Source organism: Eschrichtius robustus, chromosome 8 (genome assembly GCF_028021215.1).
Source record: "Eschrichtius robustus isolate mEscRob2 chromosome 8, mEscRob2.pri, whole genome shotgun sequence".
In the NCBI taxonomy this organism is placed as follows: domain Eukaryota; kingdom Metazoa; phylum Chordata; class Mammalia; order Artiodactyla; family Eschrichtiidae; genus Eschrichtius; species Eschrichtius robustus.
In genome coordinates, this window is record NC_090831.1 from 55,171,024 (window position 1) to 55,193,467 (window position 22,444).

At 37.8% G+C, this 22,444-nt stretch overlaps 1 protein-coding gene across 1 annotated transcript in view; it reads right to left on the minus strand.

Moving 5' to 3' along the window:
- DNAH11 (dynein axonemal heavy chain 11) overlaps nt 1-22,444 on the minus strand; it is a 324,223-nt gene that overhangs the window by 36,895 nt on the left and 264,884 nt on the right. Inside the window, exons 66-69 of the mRNA XM_068550514.1 lie at nt 8,548-8,752; nt 7,512-7,676; nt 5,661-5,801; nt 462-632 (exon numbers count right to left, since the gene is read on the minus strand). Of these exons, the coding sequence (XP_068406615.1) occupies nt 462-632; nt 5,661-5,801; nt 7,512-7,676; nt 8,548-8,752 (682 nt within the window). The remainder of the gene's footprint in view (nt 1-461; nt 633-5,660; nt 5,802-7,511; nt 7,677-8,547; nt 8,753-22,444) is intronic.

The following is a 22,444-nucleotide window of genomic DNA, read 5'->3' on the forward strand; positions in this document are numbered from 1 at the left end:
TGCAGAAGTCCACATCAAAAAGAGTAAAAGGGTAGTAGGTCTCACTGAAGGTAGGAGCGTGAAATGTGGAGCTCCCTTCACCCATTCACTGTTTTTTAAAGGGGCTCTGAAAATCTCCTCGGAGCACTCAGATCTGGAAAGCTGAGCTTGAGATTCTCTCCAAGGAACTCCCCGGTAGTACCTGGGAGGTGTGTACAGGACCTGGGAAGGTGAGGCCAATGTCTCATTGACCTGTTTTTCAGGATGACAGCTGATGTGGCTGCCCAAAGTGCAAACCCACCCGAACCAATGCACCCTGACCTACTAGCAGGTTGTCATATGCCCAAGTTCCCTCTGCAAAACAGAAACTCTCCTCATGCTGCAAAGAGCTTCCAAAAAACTTCCCTTCAGCAGCAGTACATAATAAACAGAGATGCGTGACTTTGGTTCTGGGGCTGCTTTTGAGTGACTGATTTCCTTACCTGGAAAGCCATCTGGGACAGGAAGGTGAGTTTGTCCTTCTCAAACAGCGCCTGGCTGGTGTAGAGGAAGACGGCGTGGGTGATGCTCTCGGTCAGGACCGAGATGCGTCCCGGCATGTCCTCCACCTTGTCAGCCTGCTCGATGGCTCTGTGGAACAGCGTGTTGAAAGCCTGGGGAATACAAGTGACCGTTAAAGGGTGACAACTGGTGGCTGGAGGTCTAGCTAGTCTCAGGCACACAGGCTACAGTTTATCTATGGGGAGAGAGAACAGGACGGGTTTCTACAAGGATTCTATGAGCTCTTAGAACAGCTTCCGGCACATGGTAAGTGCTCATTGAAAGTTTGCTGCCATTACTATTATTTTTAACATTATTTCATAAAATCTACCCACATTTCCTCCTTAACCAATTGAATTGCACTGTCCTCTCTTCTTCTACCCATGCGCTTTTAAAAAATTTATATTTTTATTTTAAATTGTGGTAAAATACCCAAAGTGTAAATTTACTGTCTTAATAGTTTTAAGTGTACCGTTAAGTAGTATTTTCACATTGTGGTACAACCAATCTCCAAAATGTTTTCTTCTTGAACAACTGAAACACTGTTCAACAACAACTCATTTAAAAAACTCTTTTAATTATAACTGCCTATTCCCTCTCCCCCCAGCCCTTGGCAATTACTGTTCCACATTCTGTTTCTATAAGTTTGACTGCTCTAGATACCTAATATAGTGGAATTACATAGTATTTGTCTTATTGTGACAGGCTTGATTCACTTAGTATAATGTCTTCAACGTTCATCTATGTTGTAGCATGTGTCAGAATTTAGCCTTCCTTTTTAAGGCTAAATAATATTCCATTGTGTGTATGTACAACATTTTATTTACCTGTTCATCCAGTGATGGACATTGGGTTTGCTTCCACCTTTTGTCTGTCGTGAATAATGCTATGAACATGGGTGTACAAACATCTCTTTGAGACCATATTTCAATTCTTTTGGGTATATGTCTAGAAGTGGAATTGCTGAATAGTATGGCAATTTTTTTTTAAAGAACTGTCATATTGTTTTCCAAAGTAATTGCACCATTTTACAATCCTACCAACAGTTCACAAGGGTTCCAATTTCTCCGGACAGTTGCCAACACTTGGTATTTTCTTTCTTTCTTTTTCTTTTCTTTAATATTGTAGCTATCTTAATAGTTGTGAAATGGTATCTCATTGTGATTTTGATTTGCATTTTCCTAAAGATTAGTGATGTTGAGCATCTTTTCAAATGCTTGTTGGTCATTTGTATGTCTTCTTTGGAAAAATGTCTATTCAAGTTCTTTGCCCATTTTTTAACAGGTTATCTTTTTGTTTCTGTTATTCCACCCATGTACTTTTGTGATCCCCTCTGATTATCTTTTTCCTTTTAAAATCACTCAATATTTCTTTCTTACTCCATTGTATGCCTTGGTAACAATGGGGCTGAATAGATTTTTACATGTATCTATATATATTTAAATACATAGGTAAATATATCCAAATATCTATATCTATAAACAGAGATAACATAAAATATTAAATTTTTTGACTGGTGGACAGGGACCAAAGACCACAGACTGATTGGCCTTGAATTATGTATATTTGACTGAAAGTAAAACCCTACAATGACAGACATATAGTAAATATTGGTAAGAAGGTATTAACAAAGTACTCATTTAATATTTACATTTTAAAATCAATTTTTAATTTACACACAATAAAATGCAGCATTAAGTATACAGCTCGAGTTTTTTTTTTTTTTTTTTTTTTTTTTATTTATTTTTTTTTTTTCGAGTTTTGACAAATGTATAAACTTCCGTAACAATCACTGCAATCAAAATGTAGAAACGTTCTATGCATGTCACCCCCCCAAGAAGTTCTCATGTGCCTCTCTGCAATCCATTCCCACCACGATACCTACCCCTGCTCACTGCTGAGTGTTTCTGTCACACCAGATTCATTTTAGGATCATATAAGTAGGTACTTGTAGTACTTTGTTTTTGAGTGGACATATGTTTGCATTTCCTTTGGGTAAATACTTAGAGTAAAAATTTTAGGATCATTTTGTAAGTGTATGTATAACTTTATGAGAAACTAACAAATTGTTTTCCAAAACGGTTTTAACACTTTGCATCCCCACCAGCAACATGAAAGAGGTGCAGTACCACATCGGTGCTAACACTTGTTACTGACAGTCTTGTAAAATTTTAGCCATTCTATTGGGTATACAGTAATACGTCATTCTGCTTTTACTTTGCATTTCTCTGATGACTGCTGAGCATCTTAAAAATGTGCTTGTGGGCAATACTTATGTCTTAGTATACATGCACAAACCTTTCTATTTTTTTAATTGCGTTGTCTTACTATTGAGTTTTCTATTCTGATGTAAGTTCTTTGTTAAATATGTGTATTGGAAATAACTTACTGGTCTATGGCCTGTCTTTTCGTTTTCTTCATGTCTTTTCAAGACGATAAATTTTTAATTTGATAAGGTTCAATTTATCAATTTTTTTCTTTCTCTGGCATCCTAAGAATAAATCTTTGCCTAACCCAAAGCCCCAAAACATTTTCTTCTATCGTTCTCCTAGAAATTTTATAGTTTAGCTTATTCATTTTGAGCTCATTTTGTATATAGAGTAATGTAGTGGCTGAGGTTCATTTTATTCCAAGTGGATATCCAGTCGTCCCAGCACCACTTGTTATAAAAACTGTCCCCTCCTCATTGAATTGTCTTGGCATTCACTGCAAAAAATCAGTTGACCATACATTTGTGGGTCTGCTTCTGGACTGTCTATTCTGTGCCATTGATCAGTGTATTTTTCTTTAGGCCAATCAGTGTAATAGGTCTCGAAATCATGTACTGTAAGTCTTCCAAATTTGTTCTTCTTTTTCATTATTTAGTTATTTTTAAATCCTTTGCATTTCTACACAGATTTTAGAATCAGTTTGCCAATTTCTACAAAAAAAGGCTTCTTGGATTTTGATTAAGACTGAATTAAAACTGTAGATTAATTTGGAGAGAACTGAAATCTTAATAATATTGACTGTTCCAAGCCATAAACATGGTCTCTCTCACCATTTAGTTAGACCTCCTTTAATTTTCTTAACCATGTTTTGTAGCTTTTAGTATGCAGATTTGTATTTGTTTTGCTAAAATTAACCCTAAGAGTTCCAAGATTTTGGAAGCTATCGTAAATAGTATTGAGGTATTACTTTTATTTTTCAATTGTTTGTTCCTCATATATAGAAATACAATGAATTCTGTATATTGACTTTATATCCTGCCATCTTGCTAAAAACTCACTTCAGCTTTTTTGTAGGTTTCTTATGATTTTCTACATACATGGTCAGGTCATCTGTGGAAAACAAAGACAGTTTTTCTCCTTCTTTTAAAATTTCTGTGTCTTTTATTGTATTACTTCACTGGCTATAACCTCCAGTGCAGTACTGAATAGAAGTGTTAAGAGAAGACATCATTATTTTGTTCCTGATCTTAGGGGAAAGCATTCAATTTTTCAACATTAAGTATAACGTTAGCTGAAAAGTTTTACAGATGCCCTTTATCACACAGAGAAGTTACCATCTATTCCCAGTTTGCTCAGTTTTGTTTTTTTTTCTTTTTTAACCAGGTGTTGAAATTTGTCAAGTTCTTTGTCTGTATCCATTGAAATTATTATATGATTTTTCTCTTTTTTATTCTATTAATATGAAGAATTACATTGTGTGGTTTTTCAATGTTTAACCAACTTGCATTCCTGGCATAAATCCCACTTGAGCGTGATAGATTATGCTGGCGGGGGGCTGCTCTGTAGTTTTCTTTCCTTGTAATACCTTAGTCTAGTTTTGGTAGCTGAGTAGTCCTGGGCTGTTTTATTTTTCTCCTTCTACCCTGCAGCTGTCCTAAAATCCACCCCCACTGTGCTTCTCAGAATTTCTGCACGTGTTTCACATTACTAGACACTTGCTAGTTATTCTTGACTCTTCCGCTTTATTATTGCCCATATCCAATGCATTTCCAAGGGCTGATTATTCTAGCTTCAAACCATAAGTCTATTCACTTCTGAGTCTTCTGCCGTCATGGCAGTCACCTGCTTACAGCCTTTCAATGGCTTCTTTTCGCCCACACGCTGTAATCCAAACTCCCCAGCATAGACGTCATGTGATCTAGACCCTCCTACCTCTCAGGACTCATGTCTTGCCATCTTCTCCCTCACTCATTACCCTCCAGCCACATAGATTCATTCACCTGGAATCTCGAAAACTCTTTCCTGTCTCACACATCCTTTTTTTCTCCAAACACTCTTTACACGGCCAAATCCTATGTAACCTTTAGGAATCAGCTATTATCTCACTTCCTCTGAGGCCTTCCCTGAGCCCCCAGTAAAACAGCCCCTCCATCCCTACTGTTCTCTCGCATTGTATTTATCACTTTTATACACACACACATCTACATATCTCCACTCACATCTGTGTTTTCCAAACTGTACACTCAGTAACCAGCACAGCATCTGGCACTATGATTGATCTCAATAGCTATTTGTTTAAAAACTGAATGATAGAATGAATGAATACTGCCCAGAGGCAGAATGGTACAAAGTAAAGGGCATGGGCTTTGGAATCAGCCTTGGGTTCAAATCCTGACTCTTACAGTTACCAAATGTGAATTCTTCGGCAACTTATTTCAAATCGGAACATGTTAGTTTTTAAAATAGGGATAAAATACTTTAATGGGATGTTTCAGGCATAAGAATGAACCAAAGTATGAAAGTGCCTTGCATGTAACAGTGGCTCAATCAATAGTTATTCTCACTTTTTATCCCTCTATACCAAAATAAAATGCGAAATCTTTTTATGAAACATGTACACTTTCATAAGGAAAGTAGAGGAGCCTCCAGGAGAATTCCCTTATATATATTAAACTCCTTAAGACTCTGCTTAAGAACAAAAACTATGTACAGTGGTGTTGCATAGTTTAATTATCTCAAAGCCTTATTGAAAATTATAAATGAAAGTTACTGAGAAAGTGAGGATTTTTTCTTGGTCTTGTTTTTGTTTTGCTAGCTAGGTCCTGGAGACTCCTTACGGGATGCAGTGATTGCTTAAAAATAGATTCTAAACTTCCAGAAACAAGTTGAACTCCTCAAGTTTAAATTTTTTCTTAGCCTAGTCATCATTACCTTCAAAGAGAACTGATAGATGGGGTTGATTTTTCTGAGGTCGTTAATAACAAAATAAAGCAGAGATGCTCTTGCTGCCACTGGTCTGTAACATTGTCTCGCCTCGTTGATTTTTCTTTCATTTTCTTTAGCTTCAATCACCTATGGTGGGATCAGACAACATAAGTAACTTACTCGTCATATTGTCTATGTGATGGAAGGGACATATCTGAAATGAGAAATTAGTAGTATTAAAATAGATAACATGTATGGCATCTCTGTGCCTGGGCTTTTCTAAAATCATAAAATTCATATTTTAAAATAATCTTTTTATAAGCTGAGTTTTAAGTGAGAATGGACATAACTCTAGCTGTGTTAATGATCACAGAGTAAACAAACCTGATTGTTTTTGGTTCTACAGAATTTATTCTGAGTAATGTCACCTTCCTGCCTCCCCTCTCTCTTTCAGGGGTTAATAACCCAGCTATATCACCTCCCAGGGATAGCTCTGAAAAGTCTGCTGGGTCAATTCAATGCCAATAACTTTATTAGTCAACAAGGTATACAAAAGCAGCCAAGGTCAGTAAAATATCCAACAGCCGTGCTTACTGAAAAGCCTTTATAGAAAGGCTCTCGTGACTGTCTACTGCTGACTTTGCACCAGATCATCCACAGGCTCATATAGTTCCATTTAGTTTATCTTTGTATTAGCCTCTGGGTACATTCAGAGAGATAATTAAACACACACACCATCATCAACTAACATATTCATTTTTATTCAAGACACAAACCTCTTCTGTCTAGGACTACTGCTGGTCCTACGGCTTTATAAGATACAGTGTTTGTCCAACCTTTTTTTATAGACTTGATTCATCATACTTGTATGTAAAAGGAAATAAAGAAAATGTAGAGCAGACAGGGAAGTCCCGACATGGCAATGTATTAGGAAGATAGGAAGAGACATTTTAAGAGACAATTAGAAGTTAACTTCAAAGCTGAGACCTAATTTACTTAATTGCTCTAATCTTTATCATTTTAGGAGCCACCTAGAATTCACTTACTTAAAAGGATAGAGTAATCTGGGATTCCATTTCCTCGCTTAAACTAAGACAAATATATTGGGTGTGTGGTGACACAGCCTTGGCTGGGTAATTAATAGATTACTTAGTAATGAGGATACCCAGAAAGCAAATGAGGGTTCCTCTCATTTTTTTTTTTTTTTTTTGTTCCTCTCATTTTGAAACATCAGCATTTTAAGGGCTAGTGGCCATTTGTGAACGTCCAAAGTGCATGCGTAAGGCACACTGGGACACACGTTGGACGTTCAGCAGGAAGTCTACTAAATGAACATTTTTTCTAGCTTTTAGGAAATGTCACTTTCCCGGGGGAATAATGCATTTGAGAGCAGCAGGAGACCACCCCTTGCTCAGTCTCCCAGCACTGAAGGCCTGTAAACAAAACTTCAACTCTAAGTATTTCTCTAAAATGTACAACAGACCAGGAAGCCTGTGGTGAGACTGCAGGATGTCGGTTTCCCAAAGGAGGCTAAGTCTTTTAAGATTTGAGACTACATAAGCCAGCAGGGCCCAATTTTCTTCAAATTTAGTCACTCAGGAAAAAAATAATAGCCTGACAGAGTCTAATCTGAAAGATTGGATCTTTGTTGCGTTAGGAGAAGCACAAGTTCAACCACCTCTATCTCCATTCAGAACCCCACACAGTCCACTTTTTAAGGGCAGCTTATGAAAAGACCTGAATTCCACAAAGTGTCAGTACTCTTAGAGAATGGCCAAGTTGGATTACATTTTCACCCCGAGCACTTCATTCAAATAGGGCATTAAACTCCGCCAGGCAGCCTCTGCCTTTTCCTACCTTGCACTCTACCTCCGCCGCGGTGGCCTTTGCTCTCTCCAGGCTCTCTACCAGTTTGGTGTCATCTAGAAAGCTCCCCTCTGCCGCAGAGAGACGCAGAAGGAGGTCGTCCTCCAGATACTTCAGCTCTATCTTAAAGTCATTTTGGTGCTTTGTCAAAACCATCTAAGGCAAACCAAGCAAAATGTGAGAAAGGTGATTAAATTCATGTTTTTAAGCAGAGTTTCCTTAATCATCAATTTCATGGAATCATATATAATAAAACACACTTAGCATTAAAATTGTACTAATCAAAATTTTTAAAAGTTCTTTAAAAAAACATTCAGAAGGCATGGTAAGAGCTGGTTGCACTCCAGGGTCCAGAGCATGACCATATATCATATCATTCATTTAACCTATAGGAAGAAACTTCTGGTTTCTGCTTCAAATTGAAAGAGAGAAAAGTCATTATTTCCATCCTCACACAGGAAAAAAGCTAAACATAACAGCCCTTACTTAGCCATCAGAGAACATCAGAGGTCACAGGGCAACTGTCACCCTGAAAACTACAGAGATGGGTGGATACAGACAATCACGGGTTCTCAGGAACATTTAAGTAGTAATCAACTTAATTCCTGGAGGCAGAGCTTGAGAGTTTAAAAACTCCCGGGGGCCCAGGCAATCTCTTAGGGAGAGGAAGCCCGGGGAAGATTCCTCTATAACCTGGGCAGAGGGAAAGAGAGCCCTCTCTTCCTTCTAACCTTCCAGGGCACGTACCTGCTTCTCTAGCCCTGCTTTCCATGACTAGCATGCGTCTTTGCTTGCCCTAGTCACCTGCATCAAACAAGACCTACAACTAGCCCATCTCCTGTGGCACAATCCTAACTACTTATCAGAAGTACCCTTGAGTTGCTACTTGACTGTTCAGATACACCCTCATTTTTCTCAGTTAGAATGAAAGATCCTGGAGGGCAGGCATCCCATCTTACACTCCTGTGTCTGGCACTATAATCTGTGCACTGAATAAGTGCTGGGGGGATGATTTCATAATTTTTACCTTAAGTTTCTCCAAATCTGGCCTTTCAATACTGACAACCTCTGCCAGCAGCTGGGCTTCCAGACCATCTTCTGTGACCGTGAAATTGAGGAGGGTTGTCTGAGCTTGCAATTCTGGCTTATAGTGAGGATTTGCCAGTTTTGTGTGAAGGATAAGACGAAAGTTGCGGTTAAATGCACACTCTTTATCCCCAATCTTGATATACCTAAAGGGGGCATAACAAAGACAGTCTGGAGCCTCTCATGTACCATAACTGATATGAAGGTGTCACTCCATTCCTGTATTCTAGTAATGTATATAGGCCGTAAAACCAGGTGATTCATGATTCTTCATCTACTCTCCGTTTCCCTAAAGTGTAAGAGGAATAGGAATTATCTGCGAAACCTCTATATGATTAAGTTTCTTTACGTGGAAAACGGTGATAATAGTAGTACTCACCTCATAGTGTCACTGTAACAATTAAATACAATAAATCATATAAAAAATCTATAACAACAAATACTAGCTTTATTTACTATATTATGCTTTCCGTGATTAACCTTATATTAAACATTGTTATTCTTTAAGGATAAACTAAAATGACTATGTATGCATTTATGTGTGTGCATGCATATATATGTGTGAACATACATACACATGTAAAATTTATGTATATGAAAAATACACATATACTTGTCCTTAAACATGCTTAATTTAAGCCACTTAAAGTTAGGCAGAAGTGATTCTCTTTTCTAAGCCCCTGTCATGTGACTATGAGTAATGGTAGCAAAAAAAAATTTTCATTAAAAATAAAAAACATACAAATCCCTTGGGCACTTTACCCAGTCTTAATACTTTTGGCACTGGCTCAGAAGCAAAGTTTAGGAAGCCTGTTGTGTGGGATGCCTAGACAGCATTCTTGCAAGCTCCGTCTCACACAGGGGTGGGCTCTCAGCGACCATGCTTCTTTTTGTGTCCCTGTTCCTCTGGCCACGGGGACCCAGGAGCAGGTACTTCGTCTGAGCTGTTCCAACCAGAGTAACCTTTCCTGGGATTTAGGATTGGGACAGAGAGAAGGGAGAGTTGGAACTGGAGCCTCTAAGCTCGTGTTGAAGTCACTCTGTCTTGCTGGTGAACCAAGCAGCAGAGAAAGACCGTCCTGGCTGCCCAGAAGAGAAGTAAACCAGTATTCAGATGAATGAGTAACACAAAGGAAGCATGTTCTGGGCTTCCAGGTCCCCTCTTCCTTGAAGCCTGGCTGCATCTTCCCCTCAGCTGCCATGGCACCCTGCAGCCTCCTAATAGTCTCTGTTTTGCTTCACCTGGATAGATGTGGTTCCCGTAATTGCAAGCAAAGCTATGAATGAATGCAGTCTCCCCTGCCGAGGGGAGGGCCTGATTTTTCTCTACCTCAGATGCTGGTAGCTAATTCCTAAAGATGTTATCACCTGGGCTCCATTGCCCTCCGGGTTTTGGATGGGCTTGGCCAATGGAAGAACTGGCCGGAGACAGCAGTACAGGAGGAGAGAGAGGTCCAGCGGACCTTGCCAGCTTCAGGGCCGTGGTCTGGTGAAGGCTATGTCCTGCTATGACCCGCTCCACAGCTCTGCTTAGAGGACCTAGTAATACCTTCAGGCCTAGAGGCAGTAACGGCTTCCCGCTGCTGCAAATCCTATGTAGCCTTAACACCTCTACTGGGGTCCCTTTACCCTTTGCTCTGCAAATTCTTTTTGTAAATAGTCACTATGTTAACTCTATCAAACAATTCCAGCCTACTTTGTGGTCTCTTTCCTGCCAGGAACCTGCTATGAGGCTCTAGCCAAGGGGAAGTTATTTTTTCACTCATGCATCAGACAGACAGAACCCATGAACGCTGGAACTTCTCAAATTCTTCCATCAAAGTGGTCTGAACTGCGTTGGGGTGAAAATTCATCTAAGAACCCTGGGAGCATGGCTGAAGCAAGGAGTATCTTCTCAGTCTCCTATTTTACCTTAAATACTTACTAAAATTCTGAGTTCTTCCCTATTTAGTGTATATTTTCATTATAGAGGAATCATCATGACAATGATAAGAATGTTACCCAAAGCCCATATTGTTTTTAATTTAAATATAGTGTTTTAAATAATCATGAGGGAAAAAAATGACTACTTATCTTACTGACTTACGGGAGAGATGTTACCTTCCTAAATTTATCAACTTTGGTAAATTGGATCAATTCAAAAGAAAGACACTGTATAATAAGTTCAGCATTCAGGCAATGCTGAATCCTCTTTACTAAAATGTCACAATATTTGCAATAACTCTTTTTAAACTTGAGGAGAGATACTCAGAATGCCCTAATGTGATAATATTTTAGGCTGCTGTTGGTGGCTGTTTCATAACTGTGTCTTGCTCTGAGATGAAGTCTCTTGCGTCAAATAGTGAGGAAAAGGGTACCTGATACACTGGCCACTCTATTTGACTAGGGAGATTTTTATAAAACAACTTTAGCGTGTAAAGATTATTTAAAAATCATAGTTTTTTTTAAATCACTAAAGCTTTAATCACTAAATCACTCAATCACTGAAGCTTTCATCATCACAGCTAAGAATCTCAAAAGAGTGATCAGATTCATGACCTATTGTCTACATCCATTTCTCAACTTTTGTTTCCATTGTAATGATCCTATATTTCAACAAAAACTTTCACAGTTCTCCTACAAACCTATGGACAATTAATCTCCGACAAAGGAGGCAAGAATATACAATGTGGAAGAGACAGGCTCTTCAGCAAGTGGTGTTGGAAAAGCTGGACAGCTGCATGTAAATCAATGAAGCTAGAACACACCCTCACACTATACACAAAAATAAACTCAAAATGGCTTAAAGACTTAAATGTAAAACAAGACACCATAAAACTCCTAGAAGAGAACATAGGCAAAACATTCTCTGACATAAATCATACCAATGTTTTCTTAGGTCAGTCTCCCAAGGCAACAGAAATAAAAACAAAAATAAACCACTGGGACCTAATCAAACTTACAACTGTTGCACAGCAAAGAAAACCATTAAAAACAATGAAAGAAAAAAAGCCCTACAGAATGGGAGAAACTATTTGCAAACGATGCAACAGACAAGGGCTTAATCTCCAAAATATACAAACAGCTCATACAATTCAGCAACAACAACAAAAAACCAAACGACCCAATTGAAAAATGGGCAGAAGACCTTAACAGACATTTCTTCAAAGAAGACATACAGATGGCCAGTAGGCACATGAAAAGATGCTCAGCATCACTAATTATTAGAGATATGCACATCCAAACTACAATGAGGTACCACCTCTCATCGTCAGAATGGCCATCATTAAAAAGTCTACAAATAACAAATGCTGGACAGGGTGTGGAGAAAAGGGAACCCTCCTGCACTGTTGGTGGGAATGTAAGTTGGTGCAGCTACTATGGAAAACAGTATGGAGGTTCCTCAGAAAACTAAAAACAGAACTACCATATGATTCAGCAATCCCACTCCTGGGCATATACCTGGATGAAACTATAATTCAAAAAGATACATGCAACCCTATGTTCATAGCAGCACTATTCACGACAGCCAAGGCATGGAAACAACTTAAATGTTCATCGACAGATGAATGGATAAAGAAGATGTGGTACATATATACAGTGGAAAACTACTCAGCCATAAAAAAGAACAAAATAATGCCACTTGCAGTAAAATGGATACAACTAGAGATTATCATACTAAGTGAAGTAAGTCAAAAAGAGAAAGACAAATACCACATGATATCATTTATATGTGGAATCTAAAATATGGCACAAATGAACCTATCTACAAAACAGAAACAGACTCACAGACATAGAGAACAGACTTGTGGTTGCCAAGGGGACGGTGGGGAGGGAGAGGGATGGACTAGGAGCTTGGGGTTAGCAGATGCAAACTATTACATTTAGAATGGATAAACAACAAGGTCCTACTGTAGGGCACAGGAAACTATATTCAGTATCCTCTGATAAACCATAATGGAAAAGAATATGAAAAAGAATATATATGTATAACTCAATCACTTTGCTCTACAGCAGAAATTAACACAACATTGTAAATCAACTATACTTCAATAAAATTAAAAAAAAAATCTGTCACAGTTTTTGGTTAAGTGTCCAAGCTTGAAAAATCTTCCCAACAAGCTACTTTGGAAGCCTTTTTTAAATTAAGTTGAATGGTGAAGTCTTCAAGTTTTGGTTTGTTTTCACTTAGGACTTCCTAGTGTTTAATTTTGTTCCAGAAGGAAAAAAGCTTAATTCAGGTGGCAACCCTCTTCTAAGCCAGTATATCTGTACAATACCATACTTCCCTTAAAAAAAAAAAAAAATCAAAAAAAGAGTATTCACATCACCGTTCAAATGAAACACTGAGAACAGCAAGAGATAAATGAACTACAGGCCAATTGTTAAAAGCGAACCAAGGAGTGGCTGCTAGTTAACACTTTTGCACACATCTTCCAGTTGATATCATGCTCAGTAAGATAATCATTACCTTATAATGTCCTCAGTTATTTGTTTTTATCATGAAACATATTGCAACCAAATACTCATTCACTCAGCAAGCAGTTACTGAACACCTACACAGTGCCAGCCTGTCAGAGAGTCTTCTAGACACTGGGGCTTATAATCGTTACCAAAACAAGCATGGTCTTTCCTCTAACATTATTACTTACTCTCTCATAATAGGCATATGACTACAACATTTTACATACTGATTCATTTATTCTTTTACTTATCCAGTTCAATAAATAAATATGTATTAAGTGCCTACAATGTCCGGTCATATAAAGATCAAAGATCTGCCCAATTAAAAGAAAGGCAAAGGATCAGGATCTGAATAGATACTTCTCCAAAGAAGATCTACAAATGTCCAATAAGCACCTGAAAAGATGTTCAGCATCATTAGTCATCAGGGAAATGTGAATCAAAGCCACAGTAAGGTGCCAGTTCACACCCACTAGATGGTTATAAAAAAAACAAAACAAAACACTGACAAGAACAAGTATTGGTGAGGATATAGAAAAATTAGAACCCTCATACACTTCTGATGGAAATGTAAAATGGTGCAACCAATTTGAAAACCAGTTTTCAGTTTCTCACCATCTTAAACATAGAGTTACCATGTAACCCAGTGATTCTACTCCTAGGTACATGCTCAAAAGAATGGGAAGCGTATGTCCCTACATAATTTGTACACAAACGTTCACAGCTGCATTATTCATAGTTACCAAAAGGTGGAAACAACCCACTGTCTGTAAACTCATGAATGGATAAACAAATTGTGTTGTATCCAAACAATGGAATATTACTCAGCCATAAAAAGGAAAGAAGTACTGATACATGCTACAACACAGACGAACCTTGAAAACAAGTGAAAGAAGTCAATCACATATAAGTCCACATATTGTATGATTCTATTTATACGAAATGTCCAGAATAGGTAAATCAATAGAGATGGAAATCAGATTAGTGTTTGCCTAGGGATTTCAATTCTAAAATTGACTGTGGTAATGACTGCTCAATGCTGTGAATACACTAAAAACCACTGAATTGCCCACTTTAAATGATTAAGTTGTACGGTATGTGAATTACACCTCCATAATGGTGTTACCAAAAGAGAACAAAAATGAACAACAATCTAACAAAAGGTCAGTCACTTACATTTGAGCTTTTATCAATCTGTAAGGTAAGTAACCGTGCTAATTATAGTTTCTCCGAGGTTCAGTCTTGACTTTTGAGCGTAGCGAGGTGTGTTACAGGATGGTCTTAATTGATAAGGACACCTTTCTTAGTCAATTTGCTTCTTTTTGACTGAAGACATATTCAACCATATCTACATTGACAGCACCATCAAAATTTCTCCCATTACTGGAGCTTCCCTGTCCAAGGGTTTCCAAAACTGATCTTGCAAACAGCTTTGAGAAAATCTTTCTTTGCTAGTGGTCATCCACTATATTACTATTGGCCTAGATTTCAAGACTTCCATGATTGGCTTTTAATGGAAATTTCAAGAGTGATGGTTTCATGTAATTACTGCCTGGGGTTCTTACACATAAGCCATTCCAAAGTTTATACTCATTTACATCTCCACAGTAACAAAATTCATACTTTAAAATAAACCTCTGTGTACGTCGTCTTGTGATTTTCTGACTACTGCTCCATCTTGGTTTGAATTCATTCCTCCCTCGTGTAGTGACTCTGAGAAATGCCAGGTCTATCACGACCTTCCATGATTTCACATTGAATTTGCTTGTGAATTTTCACTGGGTTTTGATTCACATCTCATAAACTTCATTGTTTAACCACTAACCTCTACCCCCAGATGAAAAAAGAATTTAAACATTTTTTTCACTTGAAAAATGTACATTTAAACGAACACTGAATGAATCAAGTCCAGTATTTTCATTTCTGTTGTCTAATGGGACAGCTCACTGTGGCAGGGTTAGGAACTGCGGTACGCAGTCAATTCAGATTTGAGGTGTGTGCAGTGGGTGGGGATGGAGAGGGTACTTGAGAATCAAAACAAGCCCCTAGCAAGAAGGCTAACATATTCTACTGTACAGCACACGGAACTCTGCTCAATATCCTGTAAGAACCTAACTGGGAAAAGAATCTGAAAAAGCATAGATACATGTATATGTATAACTGAATCACTTTGCTGTACACCTGAAACTAACGCAACACTGTAAATCAACTGTACTCCAATGTAAAATAAAAAGCTAAAAAAAAAACCCAGATGACTAACATATTTGAAAGTCAGAGGTGTTCAGGCCTCATGGAGAAACCCCTGTAGAGCAGTTGGAGAACTCTTTCTGTAAATGGCCGGAGAGTAGGTATTTCAAGCTTTGTCAGCCACATACGTCTCTGCCATATATGCTTCTTTTTTTTTTTTTTTTTTTTTTTTTCATATATGCTTCTTTATGACAGCTCTTTGAAACCATCCTCAGCTCCTGGGCCACACATCAAGACAGGCTGCTTGCCCATCGCCACGCTAGAGGGTCCACCAGTTAGTGGTATCAGCATAACCTCCTCTTAAAGCAACAGCAGCTAATCCCACTGGACTACCCAGTAACAGCAAGTTACAATTTTTCCGGTTAGCCACTACACCTGAGCGTGCCTCCCTCTCTAGGTTTCTGAGAAAAAAAAAGTGAGGGACTGGCCAATAGGAGCATGAGGTTCTGACAATTTTGCTTCTGGGTGCAGGTGACAATAACTTTTAACTCATCAACGATGCATTAAACCAAACATCTCAGTTAAAGCCACACTCCATAAGGTGACCGAGAGATGATTCTACAGTTCTAAACCTCCCTTGCATACCTACATATGCCCTGAGGCATTCACATACCCCAGTTTGAGAACCAGAAATCCATCTGCTAGAGGGACAGAGCCGACTTTCTCTGTGAAGAGACAGTTAATCGGGGAACTTGCTGTGCTGATGGCAAAGAGAAGGATATCTGCCTATAAAACTGGTTTTCTATTTTGCTCTGAAACATTATTTTATAGGTTTACATTTCCCAGGGATGGTAAATGATCCTCAATTGGGGGTGTTTATGATCTATGAAAGGCAAAAACTACATAATGACTCAGTGGGTTTTGTCATGGCTGCTAGGTTAATTTTTGGTTAATCTCCGATCTGGGAAAAATAAACTGATGGCTAGTGCTCTCTCTTGACCTGAAGGATTCAAAAAACAACGGAGTTAACCAGAGGGGTGGGAAAAGCAAACAATCACTGTGTTGTTTCTGTGAAAGACAGGAGTCCAGAGTTTGTAACTTCTAGAACACAGCAGGCAGCTCCGAGAGCTTGAAATTCAAAGCCAAGGAGAAGCAACAGCAGGTGGGAAGGGCAACCTGAAACTTGGACCTCTTCTCTCTTCCAGCTATTCTGTAAAAGCAGTGGTTCTTAACCCACCCTCCAGCTCCACGTCGCCCAGGAACAGGACTCGGGCCCCCGACACTGCATCACAGTGAGAAGCAAGCAGGGCAGGGGTCTCTGAGTGTGGGCTGGAATCGCTCCCAGAGGGTTTTTACTCATCCCTCCAAGGGACTGAGCTCCTCCTGCCCCCTTTTCTCTCTGGCTGAGAAGTGCTGGTTTGGACATGACAGACTGATTATATGAACTCGCAACTGAAATAAAATGGGTTTTCCCAGTAAAAACACCATATTTTAATTGGATAGGACAGAGAGTGAGCTGTCCACATTCTGTCTCACCTAGTAATTTTAGAGCCAGAAGGGCCCCTAGAGATCATTCAATGGATTCTTTTTTATGGACCTAAAGAGTTTATGACTTGTCCAAGGTCATATAGCTTAGTGGCAGAGCTGGGACTGGAATCTGGGTCTCTAGACTCCTAGTAGAAAGTTCACTGCATCCCACTGCAGGGTAATTTGCTCTGTTTGATGATGACAGCTTGCAACCCTGGCCTCTGTCGACCTGTCTGACCACTGATCACAGGAGAGTACTGAGAGAATATGACTGACTCAGTAACAATCAATGACCACTAGAGAAAAAAAATATAAAGACACAGCTCAGAGGACATGCCCTGCTGATCTTTGGTTAGACATGCTGTCCTTGTTTATAAAGGAGACTAGCACTCATTATGGAGGTGCCCAGCCCGAACCCAAGGGCTATAATTTCTGATGGATATTTTCATAAAATGAATTACTTAATTTCTAAAATTTTAAAAGTAAAAAACCTTACTTACAGAAGTTTTCTAACTTCTGGCTTTGAGGAAAAGAAAATACTGAAGTATGCCAAAATGCTCAGTGAATTATTGTAATGTTGAATGAGTTATTGTATAATAAAGACTATCATCCATAAATTAACTATAAATTTAGTTTTCCATGTGTCAGGTCGGCATAAAAACCAGGTACTTGGGAATTTCAAAATTCTTTCAAAGATTAATCACAATCCAGCCAAAAGTCATCATGGGGATGAAAAGATTTGTAATTTCTTCAAGTCATGGAAGGTCATTACTATTTTGGAGGATGGATACGCAATTACATTTAAAATACTTGAAAATAATTTCTTGGCTAATGTTCCCAGCATTTCTGTGATAGACATGGGGGAACATCTCTCCCAATTCTCAGATTTACCTGAAAACCAGAATCTCTGTGAGTTGAGAGATGCAGCATCATTTCAAAATAACCAAGATGAGAGTCTGAAGTCTGAGATTACAATCTGCATTTCTTATTTCTGAGAAATATGTCTAGAAACTAAGGAAATGTCTTTCACTTCTGTTGGCACCGTTCTCAAGATTTAGTGTAGCTACTGTTGGAAGTGCCCTCAGTCTTGGATCATAAAAACCGACATGAATTTCTCTACATGATCAGATATTCTGACTACGTGAACAAAACCACCATTATTTTTTATTGCCATGTAAAACCAGACATGGAAAAGCAGCAATATTCAATTTAGCATAAGGACTTGCTTCTGGGGCAGCTCCAAGTCTTTACTAGGAATGGCTGCAGTAAAATGCTATTTTTAAAAAACATTTGCAAAACCTTTCTTACAACACAGTTGGGTGAGAAATTTCTGAAAATATTGTATTATTATACTGAAGGTTGTCCCTCTGGGATGGATGATTCAGAGAGCTAACACATTCTCTGAATAGGAGGAAGTCCATTCTCCAGGCCTCACTTGAGCTGCTTTGTCAAGGTGAAGAGATAGCAGGTGGGTTTTGAGATAAGTAAATAAAATAGTTCCAGGAGTTGGGGGAAAAAAACACACTCAGGAGAAGCAAAAAACCTTCTCAATAGACATCTAAAAGCCTTACTGCATGTCCCGCTGTTTCAAATGAAAAGCTTCTAGATTAGACTTGTGAGCTGCAATAGCCCCGGCTGCGCGCACAGCTGAAGGGTCAGGTGCCACGCGGGCAGCCGGGAGGGGTTACTTAGCAACCTCGGCAGGAAGGCCGGAGCGAGGTGGTCAAACCCGGCTCGGGAAGAAAGGATTCGGCTCAAAGCTGCACAGCTGGCCAGACGTTCACGGAAAGGAAGGAAAGAAAGTCCTGAATTGAAATGAGTTGTCTCACTGCTTCATGCAGTTAATATAACCAACACGTCCTTCTAAGATAAAAGCAAACTTTGATTAGAATTTCTTTAAAAAAGATTAAAGTCGCAAGAGTCCAGATACCACTGAACAGAAAAAAAAAAAGCGAAAAAATCATAGATTATTTCCCCTTTGATATACGTATATAGCCTTTATGTATAAAACATACATGTTATATATATTTATAAAGGTACTTCAATATATCCTTATTTAAACATTATAATGTAGCATGAAAAATAAAGAAATTCTGGTTCCATTTGTATTGTTCTTTTTTTTAGAAAATTGCTTTTTTAAAGAAAAGAATCTAAAGGTTCTGAATCTGTGGCCCTGTTTGGTATTTTCTTTCAGATAAAGTCAAACAATGTTAGCAAGATGAATGAGAAGATGTACTACCTGTAGACCCTGAATATTACACCTAAAATTTTTTAGATTGAATTTAGGGATAGCAAGGTTGCTGGAGGATTTTTCTGCAATTAAACTTTGTTTTTTCAACTTTAGAAATTGGGAGAGACTAGAATGCCGAATTCTACCAGATGAGGGCATGAATTGACTTGAAAACAAAAATATACTTACCCCTAGGGACATAATGAGAGAACAACATCACTCCAGAGTTTATTGAAAAACCGTAAGCTTCCAGCTCAAGAGAGCACGTTCTATTCAGTGTGGGGTTTAATTTAACATGGTTCTATCTTAAATTTCACCCAGGAACTCATTCAAAGAGATCCATAATCAACTACAGAACAATCGCATGGCAGCAACTCCAAGAGCAGCGACATAATCATACATAAACTGGAAACTTGCTAACTAAAACAGTTCCTATTAATTTTCGCACAACCTTCAGGAAACTTAGTCATTATAAAATAAATACTATCTGTAAAAATAGAAATTTCTATCATCTAGCTAATATTTCTATTAGTTTTAAGTTTCTTTCTAGGGAATGCTACTTAAAGACTATTACTAAAAGAATAACCATATGAAATTAAATATAGAATGAAGTATAAATTGTCTTTAAGAAACATTGATATGCTCAGGAACAAGCTGAAATACATCTTGCAGTAAGGTTACTCCAGCTGAAATTAAAGTTCAAAAAGTACTTCAATTAATATTTGGGGAGATTAGAAAGATTAAAGAGAGAGAATTTTATGAAGATGCTTTACACATCAGCTGCTTCTCTAATATGTAAGCCAGTAAATTTGCTTTGGAAAAAGTATGTGTTGATAAATCTTCCCAGATATGTTTTCTGTCGATTGATACCATACGATATATTTTACTTAAGATTAGGATTATCTGGAGTTTGGTGGATTTAATTGTTTGTAATTACCCAGCTGTTGTCAGCCTGTGGTCATTTTATGACGGGGTATCTACTGTGTGGGTCAGGTTCAACTGTATATCTTCTCAAACACAGATTTAATGTGCTATTGATGAAACCATTACTACAGCCAAATTAAAGTCTGGGCTGATGTATTGGTCCACAGGGAGCTGTCAGACATGAAAGGAGTAATTAGTATTCATTACTTCATACTCCACAACATTCCAATTATTAATGAACTTCAACTTCTGGACTATGCTGTATATATCACAAGCATCTTCTCAGACATTCATTATTAGGAAGAATAGACTAATACTGTTTTTTTTTTTTTTTTTAAAGGCCCCCAGAGCAAAGAGAACTAAAATAAACAAAAACACTATAAATAGCCAAAAACTTTCTGAGGGATGTGGCTTTCTCTCAGGAGTATGAAAGTGTTATTCCACATGCCCTTGGGGAAGAGGATACAGTACAGACATTCTGGGTAAATGCACCAGCTTTGCAATCCCTGCGGGTTGTTTCCTCCTTCTTTTGCTTGTTTTCAATGCTATTTTATCTTTACAATACAAAGGGAAACATATTTGTAACTCCACAGGGAATCTCAAAGAGTAACATAGAAATGTAAAGATAGAAGGGGATGGAAACAAAATCAAGTAAAATGTTCATTGTTGGAGATCAGAACAGAAAAGACCTATTAGAAAACTGACAAACATGTACATTAGTTTGGGATGGGATCAAGATAAAGTCAATAGTTTTCTGTTCCTGTTTACCGATGGGTATCTCTATTATTAAACAAAACCATATCAACATGTTTCTATTAATTTTGTTTTCCATTGTTTTCTCCCAGTTTTTATTTATTGCATTAAAAGAAAGGTAATTCCTATTCCTACCAATCTTTTTTTTTTCTATATCCCCTTATAGGTTCCATACGCATACATATTTTTAAAAAGTTTCTCTCTCTCTTTTAAAACTTACATGAAGGAACAAAAAAGCATTTGCTTTTCTTAAACATACTTCTTGTGAGGTAAAAACAATACAGTCACTAAAATACCAAATTTTATTCCAAAGTACATTTAAAGCTTTTATGAATAAAACTATTCTTAAAATTTTGAGTGTCCTCATCTTTTCCATTCAAAAAAAGAGGTGGGGAAAAAAACCAGGGTGGTAGGAATAGTTCCTCACAGGAAGAGGTAGCTAATATACAAATCTTTCGTGTTATTAAAAAAAAACAGCAGAAGAATGAAAGTTCCTAACTCAGTTCTCTGGAAGACTTCACAACCCTTAAATACTACTGGTGAGCATGTAAAAGTGTACAACTTTGGAAAGCAATTTGGCATTTTCTTTTACAGCTTATTGTGCGCACTCTCTACAACCCAACTATTCTACTCCAGAATATAAACTCTGAAGAACCCCTTGCTGTGTGCACCTTTAGATACGTATATGCGTATTCAGTATGCTAATATTCATAGCAGCATGTCTTGTAATAGCAAAAAAATCAGAAAATCACCTAAATGTCCTTCAATAAAAATATTCAATAAAGTGAGAAAGAGCCACACCATTGAATATAACAGTGACAAAAATGAGATTAGAGTTAAATGAAAAGAATTAGAGCTAAAAAACAAGAATATAGCTAAGTCTTAGAAGCATAATACTGAGTAAAAAAATTCAAGTCCCTTTTAACAATATAAGCTATGATGGATTTTTATGAAGTCCCAAATCAGACAGAAATAAACAGTATATTGTTTTGGAAAATGCATATATATGATAAAACTATCTTAAATAAAGTAATGAAGTGATGATGAAATTTAAAATACTGACTATCTTTGGAGATGAGGCAGAATGGGAAAGGAGAGGAGCACAAAGGTAGATTAAAGAATACTGGTCCTCTTTCAGTTCGTAATTTGAATGGTAGATACCTGTCTAAATTACTATTATGATTTATAACTTTTATATATTATATATTTTATATGTATCAGTATTAAATAATAAAATTTAAATAACCAAAACCCTCTACTGCTTTTAGGTGGCAACTTAAAACATCAAAAGATATGATGGACTCCTCCCCTCCCCACCCCTCCTTTTTGCTGATATGCTTTGTGACTCCACTCATGGTTCATCCACGCTTCCCATGTCCGAAAGACAAGGTCTTACTTCAGTAGGTCTGGCTGAACATCTGGTCCATGCTCCCAATCACCCACACACTATACCCATCACTCGTTAAAGATTCAACGGAAACAATACATATTGAATATCTGTATGTGCTATGCTTTTCGTATTTTTTTCCTCACTAGATGACAAAACATAAACAGAAAAACAGGTTAACCAACTTACCCCCAATCACCAAACTAGAGTGTAGCAAACTAAGAAGTGACCCAAGTTCCATCTTACTACCTGAACCCCAATGCTAGTTTCTAACAACAACACACAGTGCATAAACCCCACCTCATAGTCCTACAAGTCTCTCTTGAAAATGCACATGTAGCAACCAAGACAATGGGTTGAGCACTGTATTTACTTTCGTTCCCTTTC